Source organism: Hordeum vulgare, chromosome 3H, assembly GCF_904849725.1.
Source record: "Hordeum vulgare subsp. vulgare chromosome 3H, MorexV3_pseudomolecules_assembly, whole genome shotgun sequence".
Lineage (NCBI taxonomy): Eukaryota > Viridiplantae > Streptophyta > Magnoliopsida > Poales > Poaceae > Hordeum > Hordeum vulgare.
Window position 1 is genome coordinate 611,711,658 of NC_058520.1, and position 23,373 is coordinate 611,735,030.

Consider the following 23,373-nt stretch of genomic DNA (forward strand, 5'->3'; position numbering starts at 1 on the left):
CAACATAATGAATTGTGTTTGCTTGGTTCCGAACAATGTTATATGACTAGAGATCCCTTAGCATGTGACGATTGCTTCCACCTCATATTAGCCAAAACTCCCACACCAACTAGAGATACTACTTGTGCATCCATAAACCTTCAACCCAATTTTGCCATGAGAGTCCACCATACCTACCTATGGATTGAATAAGACCCCTCAAGTAAGTTGTCATCGGTGCAAGCAATGAAAATTGCTCCCTAATATGTATGATCTATTAGTGTGTGGAAAATAAGCTTTGTATGAACCTGTGATGAGGAAGACATAAAAGCGACAGACTGCATAATAAAGTTCTTTATCACAGGAGGCAATATAAAGTGACGTTCCTCCACACTAAGAGGACACACATCCAAACCTCAAAAGCGCATGACAACCTCTGCTTCCCTCTGCGAAGGGCCTTTCTTGTACCTTTACTTTTTTCCCTTGAAAGAGTCATGGTGATCTTCACCAATTCCTTGTTTCGCCTTTATCTTGGCTAATGTCATATGCTTGGGAAAGATCTATATTCATATGTCAACTTGGAAGTAAGTATTCATGAATTATTATTGTTGACATTACCCTTGGGGTAAATGGTTGGGAGGCGAAACTATAAGCCCCTATCTTTCTCTGTGTCCAGCTGAAACTTTGATCTCATGAGTACCACGTGAGTTGTAGCAATTGTAGAGAACGAAAAGATGATTGAGTATGTGGATTTGCTTTACAAGCTCTTATTTGACTCTTTGTGATGTTGTGATAAATTGCAATTGCTTCAATGACTAAAAGCTATCGGTTGTTAATTCTCGGTAAGGTTCTTGATCCATGCTTTACTTTGTGAAGGAATTGTCACTTTAGCATAAGAGATGATATGATGGTATTGTTGTTTTGATCATGATCATGATGCATGCATGTTCGTATCTTGTTTTGTCGACACCTCTCTCTCTCTAAACATGTGGGCATATTGAGCTCAGCTTTCGCTTGACGACAAGCGAGGTCTAAGCTTGGGGGAGTTGATACGTCCATTTTGCATCATGCTTTCATGTTCATATTTATCGCTTTTTGGGCCATTATTACACTTCACAGTACAATACTTATGCCTTTTCTCTCTTATTTTGCAAGGTTTACATGAAGAGGGAGAATGCCGGCAGCTGGAATTCGGGCCTGAAAAAGGAGCAAGTTTGAGATGCCTATTCTGCGCAACTCCAAAAGCCGTGAAAATCAACGAGGATTTTTTTGGGAGTTATAAAAAATACTGGGCTGGAGAAGCACCAGAGGGGCGCCAGCAGGAGGCCACAAGCCTGCTAGGCGCGGGCCCCCCGTGGTCGCGCCTAGGGGGCTTGTGGGCTCCCACTTGGCCCTCTGGCTCCCCCCTTTTTCTACAAGAAGGGTTTTGGTCTGGAAAAATCAAGAGGAGGATTTTTGGAGGATTCTCCGCCGCCACGAGGCGGAACTTGAGCAGAACCAATCTAGAGCACCGGCAGGACGATCCTGCTGGGGAAACTTCCCTCCCGGAGGGGGAAATCGTCGCCATCGTCATCACCAACACTCCTCTCATCGGAGGGGTCTCGTCACCATCAACAACTTCATCGGCACCATCTCATCTCCAAACCCTAGTTCATCTCTTGTAACCAATCTCCGTCTTGCGACTCCGATTGGTACTTCTAAGGTTGCTAGTAGTGTTAATTACTCTTCGCAGTTGATGCTAGTTGGATTACTTGGTGGAAGAGTTTATGTTCAGATCTTTGATTCTACTCATTACCTCTCTGGTCATGAACATGATTATGCTTTGTGAGTAGTTACTTTTGTTCCTGAGGACATGGGATAAGTCATGCTATAAGTAGTCATGTGAATTTGGTATTCGTTCGATAATTTGATGTGTTGTATCTTGTTTTTCCTCTAGTGGTGTTATGTGAACGTTGACTACATAACACTTCACCATTATTTGGGCCTAGAGGAAGGCATTGGGAAGTAGTAAGTAGATGATGGGTTGCTAGAGTGACAGAAGCTTAAACCCTAGTTTATGCATTGCTTCGTAAGGGGCTGATTTGGATCCACTAGTTTAATGCTATGGTTAGACTTTGTCTTAATTCTTCTTTCGTAGTTGCGGATGCTTGCGAGAGGGGTTAATCATAAGTGGGATGCTTGTCCAAGTAAGGGCAGTACCCAAGCGCCGGTCCACCCACATATCAAACTATCAAAGTAACGAACGCGAATCATATGAACATGATGAAAAGTAGCTTGACAGAAATTCGCATGTGTCCTTGGGAGCGTTTTACCTCCTATAAGAGTTTGTCCAGGCTTGTCCCTTGCTACAAAAGGGATTGGGCCACTTTGCTACACCTTTGTTACTATTGTTACTTGCTACTTGCTACGAATCATCTTGTCACACAACTACTTGTTACCGATAATTTCAGTGCTTGCAGATATTACCTTGCTGAAAACCACTTGTGAGATCCTTCTGCTCCTCGTTGGGTTCGACACTCTTACTTATCGAAAGGACTAAGATAAATCTCCTATACTTGTGGGTCATCACTACCTCTCTCGGCTAGCGATGTGGGACTAAACGTTTGGCCCCGGGCAGCACCACACTTTGGTCCCGGTTGGTGGCTCCAACCGGGACCAATACGGACCTTTGGTCCCGGTTGTAGCCACCAACCGTTACGAAAGGTCTCTTCTTCCTGCCCTTTTGGGCCGACGAAAGTGTGGCTTTGGTCCCGGTTGGTGCCACCAACCTGAACCAAAGGTTTTCGTATATATTGCGGGAGTTGTCGAAATTGACCTTTAGTCCCGGTTCATGTACCAAACCGGGACTAAAGTGTTGCTTTGGTCCCGATTTGAGCCACCAACCGGAAACAAAGGTATTCGTATATTGCGGGAGTTGTCGAAATTTCCACCAACTTCCACTTCCCCTCGTTCTCTCTTCGTCGTCGTCGTCACACCCGAGCCCGTCGCCGCCGGCCCGCGCCTCCTCCACGAGCCCGTCATTGCCGTCGACGTCGCTCCCGAGCCCGTGGTCGCCCCGATCCCATCATCGTCGCCGTCGCTCCCGAGCCCATCGCGCGCCGTCGTCCCCGAGCCCGTCGTCGCACCGAGCCCATCGCGTGTCGTCGTCCCTGAGCTCATCGTCGTCGTCATCGCCCCCGAGGCCATCACTGTCGTCGTCGTCGCCCGTTACCGCCCGTCGTCGCCGTCGCCGTCGTCGCCGTAGCCCCCGAGCCCATTGTCGTCATCGTTGTCGCCCGTCGCCCGTCGTCATTCCGAAGCCCACCGTCGCCTCCCGTCGACGCACCGGTAGCACGTCCATCTCCATCTCCCTATTTGCGAATCCATGTGTGAGGAGACGTAGTCTAATTGCGAATACATGTGTGTATTTCAGTCTTATTAGAATATGTTGGGTACATTTTTGAACTCCCAAATGTGACACAAGTTATAAAAATTATAAAAGTATTTAGATTAGATTAAGTTACAATAGAAAATAAAGTTATAGAAATTATAAGAATATTTAGATTAGATTAAGTTACAAATTAAGTGATGGTGATGGTTCCTTATCTTTGGGTTGCCACCGCCTGCACCGTGAGACGTCAACTGGATTTTTATTTGTGATATTGTATGATAATATTCGAGATCTATTAGTGATAATGTCGGTTATCTTTCGGTTTGTCGTTGCTCCTTGTATGACTTTCATGAGTTGTTAAATGAGTAAGATGATAATGAGTTATATGTCATTTATTTGATGTGTGTATGTTATTGCACGGAACACCTCCTAGTGCTCGATCAATTTTAAATGTTTCGACTATGAACATAGGAAATGTATGACGACAGAAGGAAATTCGCTATGTGTGAATACTGCCAAGACGAGCGTGGCCTGTGCGACACGCCTCACCTAGTTGTTGATAGGCGCTTCAGCATCATCCTGGATGAGGACTTCGAAGTGGATACAGTAAGCCACAACGACAAGTCTTTTTTCGGAATTAAGCATAACTTATTTTCCTTCAACTTATAATTTTTATTTTTTTCTATTCTACTAGCGTATCCCCTGCCATGCAAGAATTTATGTCTTGGATAAGCTTGGTTTCAGTACTGAAAAAACTATGGAGGTAAAGAGAGTTCACTTGAGGACCGAGCATGGTTATACTTTTGCCGTAAAGTTTTACAATGCAGACACCTACTCCTTTTTTAAATGCAAAAATTGGGTAGCACTATGCAAGGCTTATGCATTTGAGCCTAATATGCTTATCACCTTTGATATTCTTTCGGAAGATGAAATTAAAGGTAATATCGACATCTGGGTCGATGTGCAGACGCCTCCAGTTCTACCATTATGTGAGTTTCTCAACCATATTTATTAAGTAATTTATATTGTTTATTTAAAAATAGTTGACAACTTATTTCCATTGAGAGCTTATTTTCATTCTTCAAAAAATGTACGGGAGATGGTAGACAGAACCTACTACTACAATGATGAAGCAGAATTAACTTATAAGGAGAAAAATCTTCTTGTCGCATTTATTGATGATCTTGACAATTACAATAGCTATAATCAAACTCCTCCACATTATGGTTAATACGTGCCACTAGTGCACGTGGTGAACTACGGTAACATGCATGGAGATTGCATGGTAAGATTTTCTACTATTGCGACATCCGTGCATCTTTTGCATAAATTCTTGTAAAACTAAACTACATTGCTAACTATAAAGTTATTACTATGTTTTTCAACAGAAAATGCCGAATGATTGTGTGCCTAATCTAATGTTTCCAAAAGGTCGCTTTGATGTTATGAACGTACGGCCAGCACGGTCAGGTCAACCTATGTATTTGCATCACTCATGTCCATATCGGATTTCTAAAACCGATGAAATGACAATCAAAGATTGGAAAAAATGTATGGTCAATCGTAGAGAGCTACTTGGAAGCAACATTGTGCGTATGTCAAGAATTGGAGACACGATGGTCTCCATTCTCCATAATGGACAGCCAGGGCCTATCTTGTTTTATGATATTCTACCTAAGAGAGGGTAGAGTAGGTCCTATGAGAGAGGAGTAGGTCCTAGATACAATGTGTTATTATGTGCTACAATGTGTTATAGTTGATGATGATGAGGAGGAGGAGTTGTGATTATGACTAGTGACCAACTTGTTATCTGATGTCTCATTGAAGAAAATGATGATTAAATAGTGTTGATGATAATAACTATGATATTATTAGCTATAGTGTTGTTGGTGATGATATGATGCAAGAGTTTTTATATTAATATGATGATGATGTTGATCATGATTATCATGATGATTTGTTATTATGATCATGATTGGTTATTATATCATTGGGGGAAGGAAAGTGTATTAGATTCATGTGGATGGATCAAAAGTGACCAAAAGTTGAATTAGTAGGATCGTCCTCCTACTAATTCAACTTTTGATCACTTTTGATTCATTTGGATGAACAAAATCCATGTTTCTTCCTCACAATGATATAATAATTTATTATGAACATAATGATATAACAACCTCTTAATTGGTACTGTATCAAAATTTGTATAACGGCGTATAAATACACTAAAAGTTAAACCACTAAATTAACCCACCAACCCCAGCTCCGGCCAGATGCTAACGCGTGGATGTCATGTTGTCCCGGTTGATGTGACCAACCGGGACTAAAGGACCTCCTGCCCGGGCTACCCGCAGCGGCCACATGGAGACCCTTCGGTCTCGGTTGGTAAGCAGATCGGTACTAAAGATTTGAAGTTTTAGTCCCGATCCTTCAGTCCCGGTTCAAGAACCGGGGTTAATGGGCATCTGAAACCGGGACAAATGGATTCTTTTCTACTAGTGATGGACCTTGAGACCAAGACATGGTGGGTCAATTCGTCTCGATGGTAGAGGGAGCGAGATGAGGCATCATCATATGGGAGGTGTGGTCAAGAGCGACGCTGGAGGAGCAATTGTCTGTGTGGGTGTCGAACCAGGGAGAAGCAACGACATGATGGGTGGTCAGTTTTCTATGACTTCTTGTTCATGCGTCGAAAGATGGGTTTGGTTGGAAAACAATTGATGGGGTGGGGATGTTATGAAAGGGGTGGAGACGTGGGTACCATACGACCATGCTTTAACAATAGAGATGAAGGTGTCGGTATTTTATCCATGTTCGACTTAGCTGAACATTCTTTGAACAAAAAATATATGAAATTTGAAATGTATCATGGTCGCAATATGTGAAGTAGAACTAACGATCCTTTGAGCAAATCCTCTTTGCTCACTAATCAATTTTTATATGTTTTTTGTCCATGTCAACACATGGGTGTTACACAACTTAAGACCTTCCAATAAAGTATTCATACTAAATACATATATGGCTTGTGTACGATAAGTATATGAGTTAAGGAAGAAATTTTTATTATACATACTCAAATTTCATGTTGATGTAGTTTAAGAACATTTTTATATTGTGCGAGAATTTTTTAAGCGCGTGAAATAGATTTTAATTTGTAACAAATTTTAGCTAGATCGTCACTCTATATGTTTACATGATCAAATTGACATTTTTTAATCAATTTACACTCCAAGTGAAGTAGGCTTCAATTATTAATCAATTATGCATGTATTATCTTTTCTTTATGTGAAATTTAACATGCATCATGTTTATATAACTCCAACAAAATATTTTAAAAGCTAGTGACAATGTACGGGCACTCTACTAGTATAAATGTATTGCATTGTGAATCTAGTGATAATGATTTGGTATTCTACACATTGATATTTTTCTCTATAAACTTGATCAAAGCTAGAGAACTTTGACTTCATAAAAAATAATACACCTTATATTTAGGAACTAGGGGAGTATTATATCTATCAACATGGAACGTTGCCATGCATGGTGTGGGGGGCATATTTATGACATTCAATTAGTGAGTATGTCATCGTTATTTTAATTAGGGGTTTATAATTGAATAACCCATTAACAAACATACCCATTATGACTGCATACATCTAAATGCAATCTAGTGATCGAAAGACAAGGAGCCTGGACAACTAGGTTCCTCAAACGGCCGTGAGTTGCTCAAATCAGAAATCTTCCTGTCCTTCGATTTAGAGGGCTCAAATTTAAAATCTCATCAACTAAGATAGATTATTAGTGGATGGCATGAGTTTTGTGGATACAAAACTGTCCAATAAAATATTCCCCGCGTAGTCAACTCTCGAGCCAATAAGTGGAGCACCCTCCCTCTCATTGGATTCGCATGCATTTTGCATGTACAATAAGATGCATGCATGACTACTAATTCCCTCACTCTCATTAAATATGGTGTGAGACTCAAAGATTTTGAACTCAACTGGGCTAAAGTGAGCCTAATATAATAGAAATCTGAAAATTTTGATACGAGCCCTTTAAACCAAAAAGGAGGGAGTGTACATTAGGTATAGATTTTCTTCTAAAATATAGGTTATGTATGATTCTCTCTTTCCTCGTTTTGATGGTTATATACGAAGTTGTACATCTGGGTGTGCTTATGTTACACTCTCATAGGAATGATCACATCACATGACATCAACATGTGGCTATGGTAACGACAATGATAGCCAAATTTTAGATCTAACAAATATGAATCAATGTATGAATTGTACAACTGATTTGAATATATGGATGAATGCATAAATATTTGGATGCATGGATGAACTATATAAATGATTATTTTTAAATAAATAATTAGTGGTGTCGTGGGAGGCTATGTTAACATTGCTACTACTAGTGAATAATGGTGATGTGGCATGTATGCCATTGCTATTTTGCATATTGATGGTGAGTGAATAGTGTCACACCACGAGTATGTCAAACACCGATAAAGTAAGGGCCCCACACGCCATCGGTATTTTGGTAATAGTGGTACCATATTGGTGGTTTTTGGCACGCCACCGCTAACGTTTTATGTAGTAGTGTATTAACAATCGTAAAAGCATCATATCAATCAACATCATATGTAGACATCATATCATCAATTTTCATAGCATCATATCAATCATAACAACATCATATCCATGTTGATAGCGCCATATATAAGAACACAACATCTTCATCGTCCTAAAAACACGATATCAGCATAGCAACAATGCCAGCAGTACATCAACAACATGACAGAAAGGTTTCATATGTGCATTACATCAGTCTGAATTGTACCAAAAGCATCACCAACTGTTCAGCATCAACCAACGTGATAGAAAGGTTTGAAATTATTGAAGACAATAGTTTATGAAGCAAGTGAGTAGATATCAGTTGTTTCCACTTGCAGTTCGATACTCCCATCCTCTTTGCCCCAACATGGAAATTTAGTTGATTTCCAAGATTGCCAGCCCCTTTGTAAATCCAATCACAACACTACAAGATATAAAGAATTGCTCAAAAGTTCGAAGGATTGAAAATGACACCACATATATTTTCTGAATTCCACTACAAGGCATATATATTGTTAGGCAAAAAAAACAACCACTCTTGTCTGCTTGCTACAGATTGATGTAACAAAAAAATATGGTACAAATATACAACGTTACAAATGTTTTGAGGGCTTGCAGAAAACTTTTTAAAGATGTCATTCAAGGTACGGAGACTAATGTTGTCCACAAGCATATGGGGACTAGCATGGATAGATGATGCTTCTTTTGCAGTGCCAAAGAAGCTATTGATCACCAAAGAATTTAACTGTGCTTGATTTCAAAGGTAAGTGATAAAAGCATGTATTCAGTTCAAATATCCTAAAGATTCTACCTATCGTTCGTTATACAATATTTGTCACTAGATTGCTTTCACATCACAATTGCATCAACACGTAAACGAAAGGCACGTCTGCAAGGAGCAAAAGTCGTTTGTTTGGCCTCACGGTGGATTATCATAATCCCGACTGCCCAACCAGCTTTTACTAATTTACTAGTTGATGTTCCACTTAAAATATAATATGTGCAAAACTGGTTTTATAATGTGTTTGGGAACCACAATAACGATACAATCACGTTATTATATTTTTACCTAGTTCTCAATTTATATTCCAAAGAATACACAATAATTAATTAATCAAATCATGCTTTGGTACCATCAATTTAATCTTCCTCTTATCTTATATATCATATATGGTAAATAGAATGTTGTGATCTGTACCACTACCTCTGTATGCGCAATCATTATGATTTACCTACCATTTTATTAATAATATTGTTACATATAAAAATTAAACTTTAGTGAATGGTCGAATATGTACTTATTGGCATACCAAACAAAATATGACTTTGTTTGTTATAAGCCAAACAAACGTAGTGTAGGTGAGACAGTTCTGAAGGATAATTGATTGAGAAAATCAGTAAAATAGAAATGGAGGACGTGGAGTGGAGGAGGGAAAGGGTGGATGAAAAAAGAAACGTAAAACAGAACCTTACCTTTTTTTTGGGGCACACATACACCCACACGCACAAGCGCGCACGTGCGCGCGCGCACACACACACACACTTATATACATTGTATATAGTCCCTTAATCTTATATGTGTTCCATGTTCATTCCCACATGATAAATGTGGTACAAATTAAAATGAATGTCGAAAACACTAGAGGAAATTGTATTTTTCATTTACCTTCTTATGCTCTTAACATATACTATATTCCGACACTTCTCCAGTCCAAAATTAATTGATTCTGCATACCTGCAAAGTTATGAAGTCAGTTGTAACTTCTAAAAAGCATTTGATAGACTAAAAACCTATGTCCTCAAGTGAAGCCCGTGATGTTGTTCTTAATGCTGATGATACAGTAAGTTGCAAAATTGGAGACGATGATTTTTTTATATGTTTATGACTCAATATAATGGCAATTGTTATCTTATTACTTGGATAAGAGTATGTTCATTACTATGTAAAATCTAATATAAGAGGGTTCATCACATATAGTTTTAGTAGAGAAGCAACCTAATTACAGGATACTAGTCATTAACCCGTGCAGCTGCACGGGCTAGATTTGCAAATGGACAGAAAAATAGAATAATTACATCCATTGTACATGAATCTTTTAGGAATTTGAATTTGAATTTGAAAAATAGAATAAATTATTTTGCAGCAGCATGTGAGTTTCCCAATCACGCATTTCATAATGAAATTGAACGAACTGTTCAAACATTGTCGCTTCGCCGCTCCTTCATGCTCAGGCACAACATTCTCATCCTAAAATTGAAAACCTTAATCGTAGATACATTCCGGCGCTCATCTTCTACGATCATATTGTGCATAATCACACAAGTTGTTATCACCTCCCACAGCTTCTTGGTGCTCCAAGTCCTAGCAGGGTACCGAACGATGCCCCATCGAGATTGCAAAATAACAAAGGCATGCTCGACGTCCTTCCTAGCACTCTCTTGTTCTTGGACAAAAATTTTCCTCTTCTCTCCAACAGGGTCGGAGATTGTCTTCACAATAGTGGTCCACTGAGGATAGATACTGTCACCCAGGTAGTATCCTTTGTCGTAATTGTGATCGTTGAAGATAACATTCACCGGTGGGTTGTTGCCTTCCGCAAGCCTTGCAAACACCGACGAGCGTTGAAGCACGTTGATATCATTATGTGATCTGGCCATGCCGAAAAAAGAGTGGCAAATCCAAAGATCTTGTGAGGCCACGGCCTCAAGTATGACAGTGCAAGCCCTGACATAGCCCTTATACTGCCCTTGGGCAGTTCTTCTACACCCAGTGCATGCAGTCTATGCTGTCAAACATCCCTAGGAAGCCCCTGATGGCATTCATCGCCAACAAGTGGGATGTACCTTGAGGAGTAGGCTCTCTCAAGTACTCAGGACCAAACACAGTAGTCACAGCCTTGTGAAACCTGTATATGGACTCTAGGCATGTAGACTCGCTCATACGGACATACTCATCAACGAGATCACCGGGCACGCCGTATGCTAGCATCTCAATGGTGCAGGGCATTTCTGAAAAGATGAGAAGCCAATCTTTCCAAGGGCGTCCCCTTTGCACTCGAAATAGTTATCGTATCCGATCACCCCCTCTTTAATACGGTTGAAAACATGCCTAGCCATACGAAAACGCCGCCGGAATTTCTGATGTTTGAACAACGGATTGGTTGTGTCAAAGTAGTGCTTCCAAAGAAGGAAATTATCGCTCTCTCAATCAATGGAACAATGGCAGCTGGCTATTAAGGTGGTGATGGACCAACACGGCAGCTAAGATCTCCTCCTCATCATCGGACGAGGAATCATCAGAGTCGCAAAGAAAACTGTGGAAAAGAACTCGTCGACGGAGTCCATTTTGTACCTTCACAAACTGTCGAACAACTTGCAGGCGACGTCGAATGAGCTGGCCGACGAAGAGACGCGTGCCTCCCTTGGACGAGGTGGCTGGCCTGGAGAAGTCCCGGCCGCGCGACCGTGCTGGCGATGAGGTGGCGACATTTGGGGGAGGTGTGCCGGCACTGACAAATGGGTGGGGACGATGACGCGGTTTTGGCGGGCGAGGATTTGCTCTCGATATGGGTGTGAGAGGATAACCAATGCGCCACCGACTCGCGGGCTAGGGGAGGAGTAGGCGACCGCCGCGCGTCCGTCTCGTGTCGGTGTCGGCACAAATCAGGCTAAAAAATGGGCCGGCAATGGGTCGGCAGGCGGACAACAAGCGAACGCGCGTCCGTTTGGGTCGGCGCGTTGGGTCGACTTTTCTGTCTGCCACGACCCAACCGGACAAGCGCGGACGAAATGGGTCGGCACATTGGAGTTGCTCTAAGAACAAAAACAGTAAGGCCTCCTTTGATGTGTAGGAATGTAAAAGGATATGATTTGTAAAGGAAAAATTCCTGTGGATCTCTTTGGTTTGTAGGAATGGATTCCTATTCATATGTAGGATAGGAATCTATTCCTATTCCTATTCCTATTCCTATGTAGGATAGGAATCGATCCTTCACATTTCAAAGAAAAGAAAAAGCATGACCCTAGAGTCAATAGAAAATTTCCTATCCTATGCATCAAATGACATTTCTTTTTCTATGGGAATTGAGATGCATGTCATCTCACTTCCTGTGTTTTTTCTATTCCTATGAAATTTCTATCCTATAAATCAAAGGAGGCCTAAATGTTGGTGTTGCTGCCGCTGCCTGATCGATCGATCGCACTGGACACGATCACACCATACCTGACCCGATGGTTGAGACGCACCGCAACGCCTTCTCATCCCTGTACCACCGCTGCAGCACGAGATGCCCCTCGCCGCCTTAGCCCGACATGCTATCGTCGAGGGCGTGAGTCCTTTCCCGACCGTCAACGAGTTTGTCATCCTCCACCGAAAGAATGTCGAGCACAGCATGACCAATAGCGACATTGTGTGCCGCCTCATGCTGCTCGGTGACAAGTGGACTCATCGCTAACGAGATACCCGTTTCTGCCTTGACGAGCAGACGACCTCGAAGGAGAGTGCGCCCAAGCAGCTCGTAGTCATGCTACCAAATAGCATCTTCGTTCATTTGAATGAGTCGGGCGTGGGTGTGACATGGTTCGACCAGGTCGGTCGTGTCCCATCGGTGTGGCGCGGACATGGTTTGGTTCATTCCGAGCAAACTAGATCTCACGAAAACTAAGAGAAAGAAATAAATAAAAGAATAATACTAATAATAATGATGATGATAATGATGATAACACCCGTGTGGCGTGCCAAATCAGCACCAATTTGGGGGGGGGAGGGGGCTATGCTATGTTGGCGGGGTGTAAATGTGGTACAAATGTCTAAATTAGGGGTATAAATTGAGAATTGACTCAAAAAGGTAACTTGTCAATTTGGCAAACTTTGGGGGTAAAACATGGGATTAATTCTGTTTGAAAAAACCAACAAAAGTATGTTTAGATGGTTGTTACCATTTTTTCGATAAGAGTTTTCCAACTACTTACTAGGAGGAAAGGGAATGTCAAACAGAAGGAAACAAAGTGTTGAAAGGTTTGGTTCTTCAATTATTTTATAAGACCCAATAGAAATATTACTCCTCTTCTTGGTAGACCCACCTTAGAAAAGTTTACAATTTTCAAAGCAGCTCACCTCTACAATTCTATTAATGGTAGTACTGGTATTTTTCCTTCGTCTTCCTCCTCTCTTTTTTTCTTTGCAATAAACGACCTTGTATTATTCAATCATAGGTTCATTCCAATCTTGCTTCGCAATCTCTAAGACTTCAGGGGACCTGAGCCAAGCCAAGTCATGGTCATGTTCTCAACTCTAGCATAATTTGCCAACCTATCTCTAGCATTATTTTGAGAACCCAATATATGAGTAATACAAGAGCGTCTTATAAAATAATTTACTTCCATTTACTATAGAGATTAGCCGTGTCAAATTCACAACGGTGACTCCAAGACACAAAATCTACAAATAGGATGCGGAAGATGGACTGGATGGCTGCCATTTTTGTAAACATCTATATTTTGACCAGTTCGTAGGCGAACTTTTCATCGCTGCCCTCTTCAATGACAATACCGAAGCAATGACTGAGTCATGTACTAACATGTACACAGTACTAGCTAACACCTACAATCCTCCTCATAGTGTAATTTGTGCATTTCTTTTTTATTTGGAATGAATCAGTTATTTCAAACTCTTAGCTGATGGTATTTCCTTTTGACGCACGTACATCCTTTTGCTATTTCCAAGTGCATCTATTGTTTGCAAAAATAGGTACGTAGTGTGCTAGTTGTTAATCAAAGAAAAGCTACCATAATACCTTGTATTAGTGATTTTGGGATCCGTCAAATCTCTAAGGGCAATGTACAATGATTGATAAGATAGTTTTATCTTAAATCTTGCATGTAATTTAGAGATGATAAAAAAGAAAGTCTACAATAGGTCATCTCATAGTCTTATCTTCTATAATTAGTTATACCTAAAAATATGGTGAGACATATTGTGCTTAAGAGAAGACAAAGACTTTTTTTCAAGTTCTCTCTCCTCCACCTCATCATTTATCCTATGTGGCACTCCTAAAATAAGTACATGCCCTAAGAACTTCTAGCCATCTGTGAGGTCTCATAGCCTCACTGTGCAGAGCAGTCTTGACCATTTGTTCTTCATATCATGCAATCAAGGGCATCCATTCGTAATGGCCGTCTTATTTTTCTTTTCTACTCCCTCCGTTTCTAAATATAAGTCTTTTAAGAGATTTCATTAAGGGTCTACATATGAAACAAAATGAATGAATCTACACTCTAAAGTATGTCTATATACATCTGTATGTGGTCCACTAGTGAAACCTCTTTAAAGACTTATATTTAGGAACGGAGAGAGTATATATTTAACGCACACGCAGGGGGGGGGGGGTTCTCAAATGTGATGTTGGAAATCTTGGACAGGCAGTTTGCTTCGTTCGTTACTCCCTCTAACTACATAAAAAGTGTGTGCAAGTTTTTTGAGATTTAATTTTCACCATCGGTTAGGCCAATAAGTCATAACCCAGATTTATTTCGGATATGAATTTAACGGCATAATGTTTGTGACACATAACACACATTTTAGTTTTTTAGTTCATGGTTTGAATCTTCCCATATGTGTATGTCTTGTTTTTCTAGTCAGAGGCAGTTTGCTTCGTTCGTTATGATGGGCCGGTCGTAAGCTGGTGGCTCATGAACCCAAAGTTAAGTGAAGTTTTAGGAGCAATGCAAAGTAGGAGGTGTGAGAATTGATTTCAGCTGAGGAAAGGGTATGATCAATGTTGTACGATCGCTTTTTGATATGCGACTTTTTTCGGTACGACACCGTGATACTATATAGTAGTTTTTTTGTGGGATGATACTACATTACATCAAAACACATCATGCATGTTGGGCTAGAACTAATTAAGAAGATTATGTCATTTTCATATCGTATGAAAATCGTAAAATCATGGTAATTTAAGTACTTCCATACCTAAAGGTAGTGGTGTTGCACAAACCAAGGCTCTCGTCCTGGAAAGTTCTAATCAGCAGTTGAGGGTCCGGGTGACGATATACCACACGAGCACGGCAGCCGGCAGAACCTATGCTGGTTCCTTTGATTACTCGAACACATTTGTGTGTCCGCAAATCCCAGATCTGTAAGAAAAAAGTGAGAAACCACTTAATTTACGGTGTGCTCCAAGCAGTGCATTATATTATGATTGAAGTAGAGTAGTTCCTCTGTAGTGATCTAAAAAGTCTTATATTTCTTTACGGGAGGAAGTAGCTAGCTAGTAACCTCGTCGCACGTACCCGAGTATTCCCAGCTATACATCCTGTAATAATGTATTGCTCATTACCACCCGGAAGGAAATAATCGAGATCCATCACTTGTTCCATCTGGCAGTCTAACATGGCGATTGGAGGGGTTAATTTGATATCCCAGATCTGCAAAGTTCACGCATTAACTAAAGCCCCCAGTCCGAAAATGAAATAAACGGACAGAGAAGAAATTTGTGTTGCTATATACTTTCTCTGTAAACTAATATAAAAGCGTTAAGAACACTAAACTAGTAAGCTAAACGTTTTTATATTAGTTTACGGAGGGAGTACAATATAAATATTTACTCCCGCTGTTCTTAAATATATGACTTTTTAAAGATTTTGTTAGAGACTATATAAGAAGTAAAATGAGTGAATACACTCTAAAATATGTCTATATACATTCGTATGTAGTTCGTAGTGGAATCTTTAAAAAGACTTATATTTAAAAAAGGAAAGGAGTGTATACCAACCATTGCTTTGCCATCCGGGGCGCCACTGGCAAAAGTGACGCAGTCAGGGGTATCATTCTGTGGGTTAAACTGGAGTGCCTCAACTTTGTCTCTGTGCGCTTTGAACGTTCGAAGGCACGTCCAGTCTTTCCCCCAGTCCCAAAGCTTGACCAAGCCTTCATAGCATCCTCCTGACACCATAAGTGGGAGGCTGGGGTGAACCGCCAGTGCTTGGATCCAACCATCGTGAGCTTTGAATTTCTTGACCTCCTCCAACCCCAGTGTCTTGCACGATCGCACGTGGATGACCCCATGACCATCACCGGCCACAATCCAGTCCTCTCGCGCTATGAATATGGACGAACGAACAAGGGGACCTTCAACGATCTTCACCTCCGTCAGTTTTTTCTATCATCCAAAAAATAGATCAGCAAATATACTACAACATGTGTTCAATTTAGTGCATACACGATGCAAGTGGGAAGCGGCCACCACTATATGCATACCTACCTGGGTTTCATAGTTCCATATGGAGACAAGCCCATCGTACTGACCCACCAAAACCCTGGGTGACACAAGATAGTTAATTAAATAATGTAGGAGAATATTTCATGATTTTCAGCTCTTATTAGTGATACTTCACATATACAATACCCATTATTTTGTTTTATTGGTTTTCAGCTCTCATGTAGCATAAGGGCGTCTCTAACGTAGAAACAAATCAAGGGTGGCCATAAAACTTGTAAAATCGGCCTTAGCTAATTTTATAAACTATGGGAGTCGGCCTCAGGCATGAAATTGTTGAGGTATTTGCTGTTGCCAATGCGGTCGATCCTCGGCGAATAGAGCAGTTCTAACATGCTCCTTCTTACCCCCACTTTTCACATGAGAGGTAAGAGTATGTAATAGATCTTAATCGTTGATTTCATTAATTAGTGGCCTGATTAACTCTTACCTTCTTACCTCACGTGTAAAAATAGGGGATAAGAGGGAGGTTGTCCGGCGAATATAAAACAATACTCTCTCTCCCTCTCCCTCTCCCTCTCCTAGTTTCTACAAACGCTGGCAGTAGCACTCCTCCCTATTCTGCTGGGAGGTTGTCCTTGCCTCTAGATGTCATCCAAGTCTACAATGTCCTGACTAGAGGTCCGTCGATGCCCCCTATCATAGAGGAAGGTGAAGCCGTACGGGGTGCAGCAACCAGCACATCCACCATGCCCAAGGACCACACTGGACCACCAGCACATGCACAACACCACATTGGCTGCAGCAGAGTGGCTGGAAATAGAAGCCAATGTGTAGAAGACCACCGATAGCACCTAATGTGTTGTACAATTTAAGGTGTTTAGGGGAGGTGCTTAGTAAAACAAACCAAAAAATCCTACCACGCCTTCAACAACTAAAGCTACTAATCTTTACCAAAAAATGTCATAGGCACTGCATCCGTGGCTGGGTGGCAACAAATTTTGGGGAATAATCCAAAAAGGGGATAACTAGTATTGTCACAAATGAGATCAAAGAAAGAGATAAAGTGTGACAAGATTTTTAAATTGGTAACTAGTGTAACAACAATAATTTTAGGGGCATTTACTATATTTCATACTATACATGATATCACTAGAAGCAACGACTTACCATGGTTCTGTAGGGTGTACATCCATTGCAACCAAGAAATCCATGCGGCATATGATCTGAAGAAATCATACTTGGTAAGACAATGTAGTCATCCCAAATGATAATATATAATACGGAAAGATGAAGTTTTTAAATCACCTTTATTTGTGACTGGATCGTCTGCCCGATAACAAACACACATCATCAAATCAAAAACAAAATGTTAAAACAGGGAATAAATACCGAACAAGACCAACTTCAAGGTTGTGACATCCAAATGATACATAACCTAAAATATTATAATCATAAACTACTGACCTCTCCCGCTGGGTTGCAAACTGCCACTAGAGGTACCTGATGCACCTTACCTCCAACTTGTTCTCTGATTTCCTGCAAAAAGTTGTCCTCCATGTTCTCTATGGCCTTGTGCGCTACACAACTCTCTAGGACCATGTCAATTTTTTCTATGTTCTCTGGCGGCTGCTTTTCCATCCATACAAGGAAAGTGCGAGTGGACCTTGGAGGCACAATGCCAGAAAGCTTCGAGAGTTTGCCGATGAAACTCCCCGGGAATTTTGGAAAACACCTAAAGGCAATATGATCATTTGTATTGTTAGTTAGGCGCATTGGGGAGAAGACATCCTTGTCTGGATCGAACAAGGGGAAGCGAAGCTGGTCCTGAGGGACATGCAGCAACCCGCGCACAGTGGGCATGGGTGAACTCATCTGCATGCAGGAAGAACCAACATGGTAAATTAACTGGTGTTAGCAAAGCATAACTACATAACTCAGGTGTGTGAAGTTGTTCATCCAGTGTATCCCATACTATTCTAGGTGCCCCTACATCATTATCCTCATCCAAAGATCACCAGATAGTGTTTAAAAATTCTTAAATAATCGCACCCGCAAAAAAATTATTTAATAATCTGGTTAGATAAAGGCACCAGATTATTAACCATGCATTTCTTTTCTTTTTTGCAGGGAATCAAGCATACATTTCACAACAAATTGTAAAACAAGCTTTATATTGCAGGACAGAGACACCGGAAAAATCTTCTTTTGAGTTTTTATATATTACCTTGTATTTTTGTTTTAGAATAAACAGAATTCAGAAATTTTGTGGCAAGGCAGTACCTCTTGTGTCCATGTGCATAAAATTAACATTAATTTGTTTGTGGTCATTTTTAGGATACAACCTTATATTGGATATGGTTAGCCACGTAACAGATTTGAGCACACAAGATTTATTCGTTTGAACAACCAATTGTAAGTCACCTTATCTTCCGTAAAAAAAAACATAAACTTGTTTTTTTAAAACAAACATAAACTTACTTGATCTTGCTATTAACATACCTGTTCGGCTGATGACTCGTCCGCACTTTCCGTTTCCTCAAGCCTGTCTATTATATCTTGTACACTACATGGTCTCTTCGCTGGGTTATATTCGGTGCACTCTATCCCTATGTTAGCGCACAACCGTATCTGTTCCAACACGCAAGCTTCGTTTGATACCTCCAACCTTTTCCTCCAACTATCAACTACCTGCAAAAATGTTAATCAAAGCCATAATGGATGAAACAGATAAACTAGCAACACCTTTTTGTGTTGTCGTGCATATTGCTGGAAGATGTTATCAGGGAGTTATACACCAACGAGCCAATCAGATGTGGCTTCCGCGCACTAGACTTAGAGATATTCAATGCATTATCTCAAATTTAACTTTGAGATCCTACTAGCCTTATGGTTATTTTCTTCAAGTGTCATAGAGCACATTGATGTATAAAATATTGGTTGCATTTTACATTTTTACGTGGTAGAGACCAGGAGAGTTCTATCTTGCATCATCTAAAGAAAAGAAAAACACCATTTAGAGAAGCAAAATTAAGCATAGAATGGTTAGGTTCCTGGTTGTGAAAATAGCACACCTGTGTTCAAATCATAGACTTGGCAAAGGTGCCCGCATTTTTCTGGATTAATTTCAAGCTCTAGAAGTGCTCATTGAGGCAGGGTGTGTGTACTTGTGTTCATAGGGGCGACTATGCGTTTGTATTGTGTTTCTCGGAAAAAGCAATAAATAAATTAATGATGACGTTGAGATATAGAAATAAAATATACAATTTACAAAAGAAATAAAGGACAGTGATTTCACGGTATTTTCATCCATAGTAGACACATGCACAAAAATTTTAAGAGCTATGCTACATATTGTAAGGATTTTTACATGGATTAGGAGGGGGGGCTATATGAAAACCCATTTCAACTCATGAGTCTCAAACTAAAAAGGAAAATTCTCCAAAAGTTCAAGTACGCTTGCATAATTAATCAGATCTAGTAAAATTCACTTTGACATTTGATAAAAGCAAAGCAGAAATGAAAAGGTAAACTACATGCTGAATATGGCAAGTTATATGGCTATATATACTTTTTTGCATCTATTATTGCTGTTTGTGTGCATTTTAAAGTATTGTTAGGCTTCGTGATGGACTACATTCATTCCTGATCCTCCATCACTTGGGCATTTGTGTACTGCTTCTAGGTTATATTTTTAAGGGACTAATAATCTCTACTTTGCACTACTAAAGTTCGTGCACAAAATATATCGTGCATCCAGAAAAATGATAGTGTCAACGAAAGTATAAGATAATTTTTCCATCAATCATGCATTTTTATCTTCAAACATGACATAAATTGCCCATACATCCTCCGTTTGATGATACCCCTTCTCGCCAGTTAGTATCTCGCTGATAATTATACCGAGACTATATATGTCATGTGTGCGTGTGATCACGCGGCTGCTGTAGAACTCCGGTGGCATGTATCCCCTGCGTGAAAATATACAGTTTGATCAATTAATGCACAATGGGAGTTGAAAAACAAGAATCATTTCTAGAGGTTAAACTAGCTTACATTGTTCCAACTACTTTTGTAGCTGGAGCCTTGCTTTGATCTACATCAAAACACCTTGAAAGTCCAAAGTCGGTTATTTTTGGATTCATATTTTCATCCATCAGTATGTTCTCCGGCTTAAGATCCAGGTGAACAATATTATTTTCATGTAGATAATTTAAACCGTCACAAACCCCTTTAATTATTAGGTAACGCCTTCTCCATTCGAGTCCATGAGATGCATCTTTAAAGATAACAAGAGAAAAAAGGGCTTAGCATTTTGTATATTTGAAGATCCTAGGGTCTATTTTGATGATGGGTATTTTTTTGGTGTGCTTTTTGTATTCAGTAACTACAAAGTTTATCCAAAAAAATATCCATCATCCAAGCAGGACATTAATATTCAAATTGTACATAGGATGTGTATACGTCAAAGTAATTTGTGTGAAATGAACTTTAGTGAAGGAAATTTTAGTCTTACCGGTTATATAATCACGGAGGCTTCTATTTGGTACATACTCGAAACAGAGCAAACGGTTTTGTACATCTGCCATGACTATTCTTTCATTAAACCTTGCAATACTCCCTTGTGTGTCAGCACAATATCCAAGAAATCGCACTATATTTTTGTGCTTCACCCTCATCAAGCATTCAACCTCTCGGTTGTACTCCACCTCAGGCGCATCACGCATATGCAGGTTGGTCAACTTCTTCACCGCCACCGTCACATTCAGAAGGCTTCCCTGTCGTCAAAATGTGTGTCCTTAACATCAACTTGAAGTTCTTTTCAAAAAAAACTTTCAAGTAAAAAAGAAAACATCAACTTGAATTTTCAGCTAAGCTGCCAATTAGCTATTGAGAGTCGTCGTACCTCATAAACTACCGCAAATCCACCGCGGCCAATTTCCTGCTTTTCAGAGAAACCACATGTGATTTCATCCAAAAGTGATAATGGTAGTGCCTTCGGTTCTGCACTTTCATCGATGACCATGGACTCCAAGTCCTCAACTGTAGAAGGAATCATCTGAATATCCATTTGCAATTATCGCACCACAATCCGCTTGAGAAAGAGAGCAGGCACATTATTTATTCAGGAGGAAATTAGAAGAGACATCACTTTTCAGTAACCCCTACATAAGGAATCCTCAATAAATACATAACATCATCGAATAGCTCATGCCAACTCAGCACATTATGATATACTAGTGACAGGAGATAAATAAGAAATAAAAGCAGTTGTATATATGTGAGGGCCACTTTAGCAGAGTTGCCAAATTTTGAGTATTCAAAACCTATATGGAATGCACTCCCAAAAAAAGATCGAGTCTCGAAAGCTAGTAGGCAAAGTCAGAATCGCTTTCCTTCTCGCGTGGGATCCACTTGTCATTCTGGCAGTGGCAACCTATTTCTTTCACTAGTTACCGAGCTATCCATCGCTGCAGTCAGCCATAGGCATGCACACCATAGTGCCTCCATGCACGGCACACCACAGCCACCACACAACCAAATTCACGGTTTTGACTCTTTGATCAAAGTTTAGCATGATTTAACCCCGTTTTAAAAATATTAGAATCTAACCCTTTTGCTACCATCATCTTTCCTGACAGCGGGCTACCGCCATAGCTAACAGCGGTAAGCACAAGTACACAGTGGCAAATCTAGCAGGGGGCTTCGATAGGCTTGAGCCCCCTCTCAAAAATTGGAGAAGAAAAATTACTGCTATTCTATAAAAAATGACCTTATTTGGACCAAAGAATTGAGAGTTTTTGACTTTTTTATACATACACCCCCTTCATTTTCTTTCAAGATTCGCCACTGCGAGTACACGTTATTGGTCGTGTTGATGTGTCAAATAGGCTCTGCCAAGGCCTCCGGTGGTAGCATGTACATACAATCTCTGCATATACCCTAAGGCAAACGTTTCCTCTTCTCTCCTCGTTCTCAGGTAGGTGCTGGATAAATAAAATAATAAGTTTTGAAGACAAGTCTACCAATTATATTTTATTTTTGAAAACAACTCTAGCAATAGTATGTACCTTGTATGATACTCCACAAATATCGTATAGAATACTTCATTTCGGTAAGAAAGAAACATCCGTAACTATGCTCTAATTATTCAACACTATCTGAAGGAGTACTAAAAACAGATCAACCATATAACAAGTTGTTAGAAAAAATTCAGTAAGAATAGAGCTGCCACGATGAAACATGCATCTGGATATATGTTCCAGAGCATCCTCAAAACAATTAAGAAGTCCATTATTACGTGGGAAGATTAATCTGTTAGGATTAGAATTATGACATGTAATTTTACACTAATTACAAACCATCATTAGTGAACAGTCATTATTATGCCAATGGGTGTGTCCAATCCAAAAAAATTGCTATATTAACAAGACATTATATACTGATTATTTGACGAGATAACTTCTTACGCGTTATGGCGTGCTATTAACAGCGCTATAGGGCACTATTTTTTTCAATGGTCCAACCCAACCGTCGTCTCGTACCTCGGCGTTTGGCGACGACGGCGTCCTCCACCACTCGGAGAGCACAGCCGCCGCGCAGCCCGGCCACGGCGTCCTCCTGACGCCGCCCCCTTCCGCGGCAGAAATAACGGCGGCCTTCAGCCTTCCGCTAGCGATGCCCAAGGTGTCGCGGTGGCTCTCCTTCCCCGGCGGCGGCAGGAGAGCACGGCAACACGGCGGCGAGCGTTGTCGCTAAGCTAAGCAGGAAACAGCGGCGCACCACGCACGCACGGGATAAGAATTGGAGGAACCTTATCGTTTCACCCTCAAAAAGAAACCTTATCCTCTCGCATTTGTTCATTCAGCCCTCGGGTTCTACGCAAATGCCGATAAATCGACGTAAATTTCGTTATAGCGCTCTTGTTTAGGATATTTGGCAATCAGGCCACCTAGACATTGCAGTTAAGCAGTTTAGCTCTCAGGCATTACGGTTTTCCAACACGTTATTACAGATTGCAGTGTGAGCCCTCAGTTTTGGAACACAGTCCCCTAGCTTAGTAGCACTGACAGTGCCATCATCATGCAATTGTATCAACAAATGTGCATAATTGAACAACGGAAAAAGAACCGCACGAATGTCCATCCAGCTGGGAAAAGCATCAGAATAATTTACATTGGAGGGGCAGGTA

The 23,373-nt window shown here is 40.6% G+C and overlaps 1 protein-coding gene across 2 annotated transcripts; it reads right to left on the bottom strand.

Moving 5' to 3' along the window:
* Positions 1–8,003: 8,003 nt before the first annotated feature.
* LOC123445649 lies at positions 8,004–22,797 on the bottom strand. 2 transcript variants are annotated; one of them, XM_045122663.1, is made up of 15 exons: positions 22,727–22,797; positions 21,088–21,276; positions 20,698–20,959; positions 20,238–20,460; positions 20,029–20,152; positions 18,684–18,872; positions 17,649–18,056; positions 17,490–17,510; positions 17,352–17,407; positions 16,227–16,281; positions 15,738–16,124; positions 15,256–15,390; positions 14,936–15,099; positions 9,629–9,697; positions 8,004–8,386 (listed from the first exon to the last, which is right to left on the bottom strand). In XM_045122663.1, the coding sequence occupies exons 2-15, from the start codon at positions 21,250–21,252 to the stop codon at positions 8,338–8,340; spliced, it is 2,307 nt and encodes a 768-aa protein (XP_044978598.1). In that variant the 5' UTR covers positions 21,253–21,276; positions 22,727–22,797; the 3' UTR covers positions 8,004–8,337. The 2 variants fall into 2 exon arrangements, 1 of the variants encoding a protein (XP_044978598.1); XR_006631131.1 differs by lacking the exon at positions 22,727–22,797 and adding an exon at positions 13,079–13,220 and having other exon boundaries at positions 8,301–8,386; positions 21,088–21,346.
* Positions 22,798–23,373: the final 576 nt, after the last annotated feature.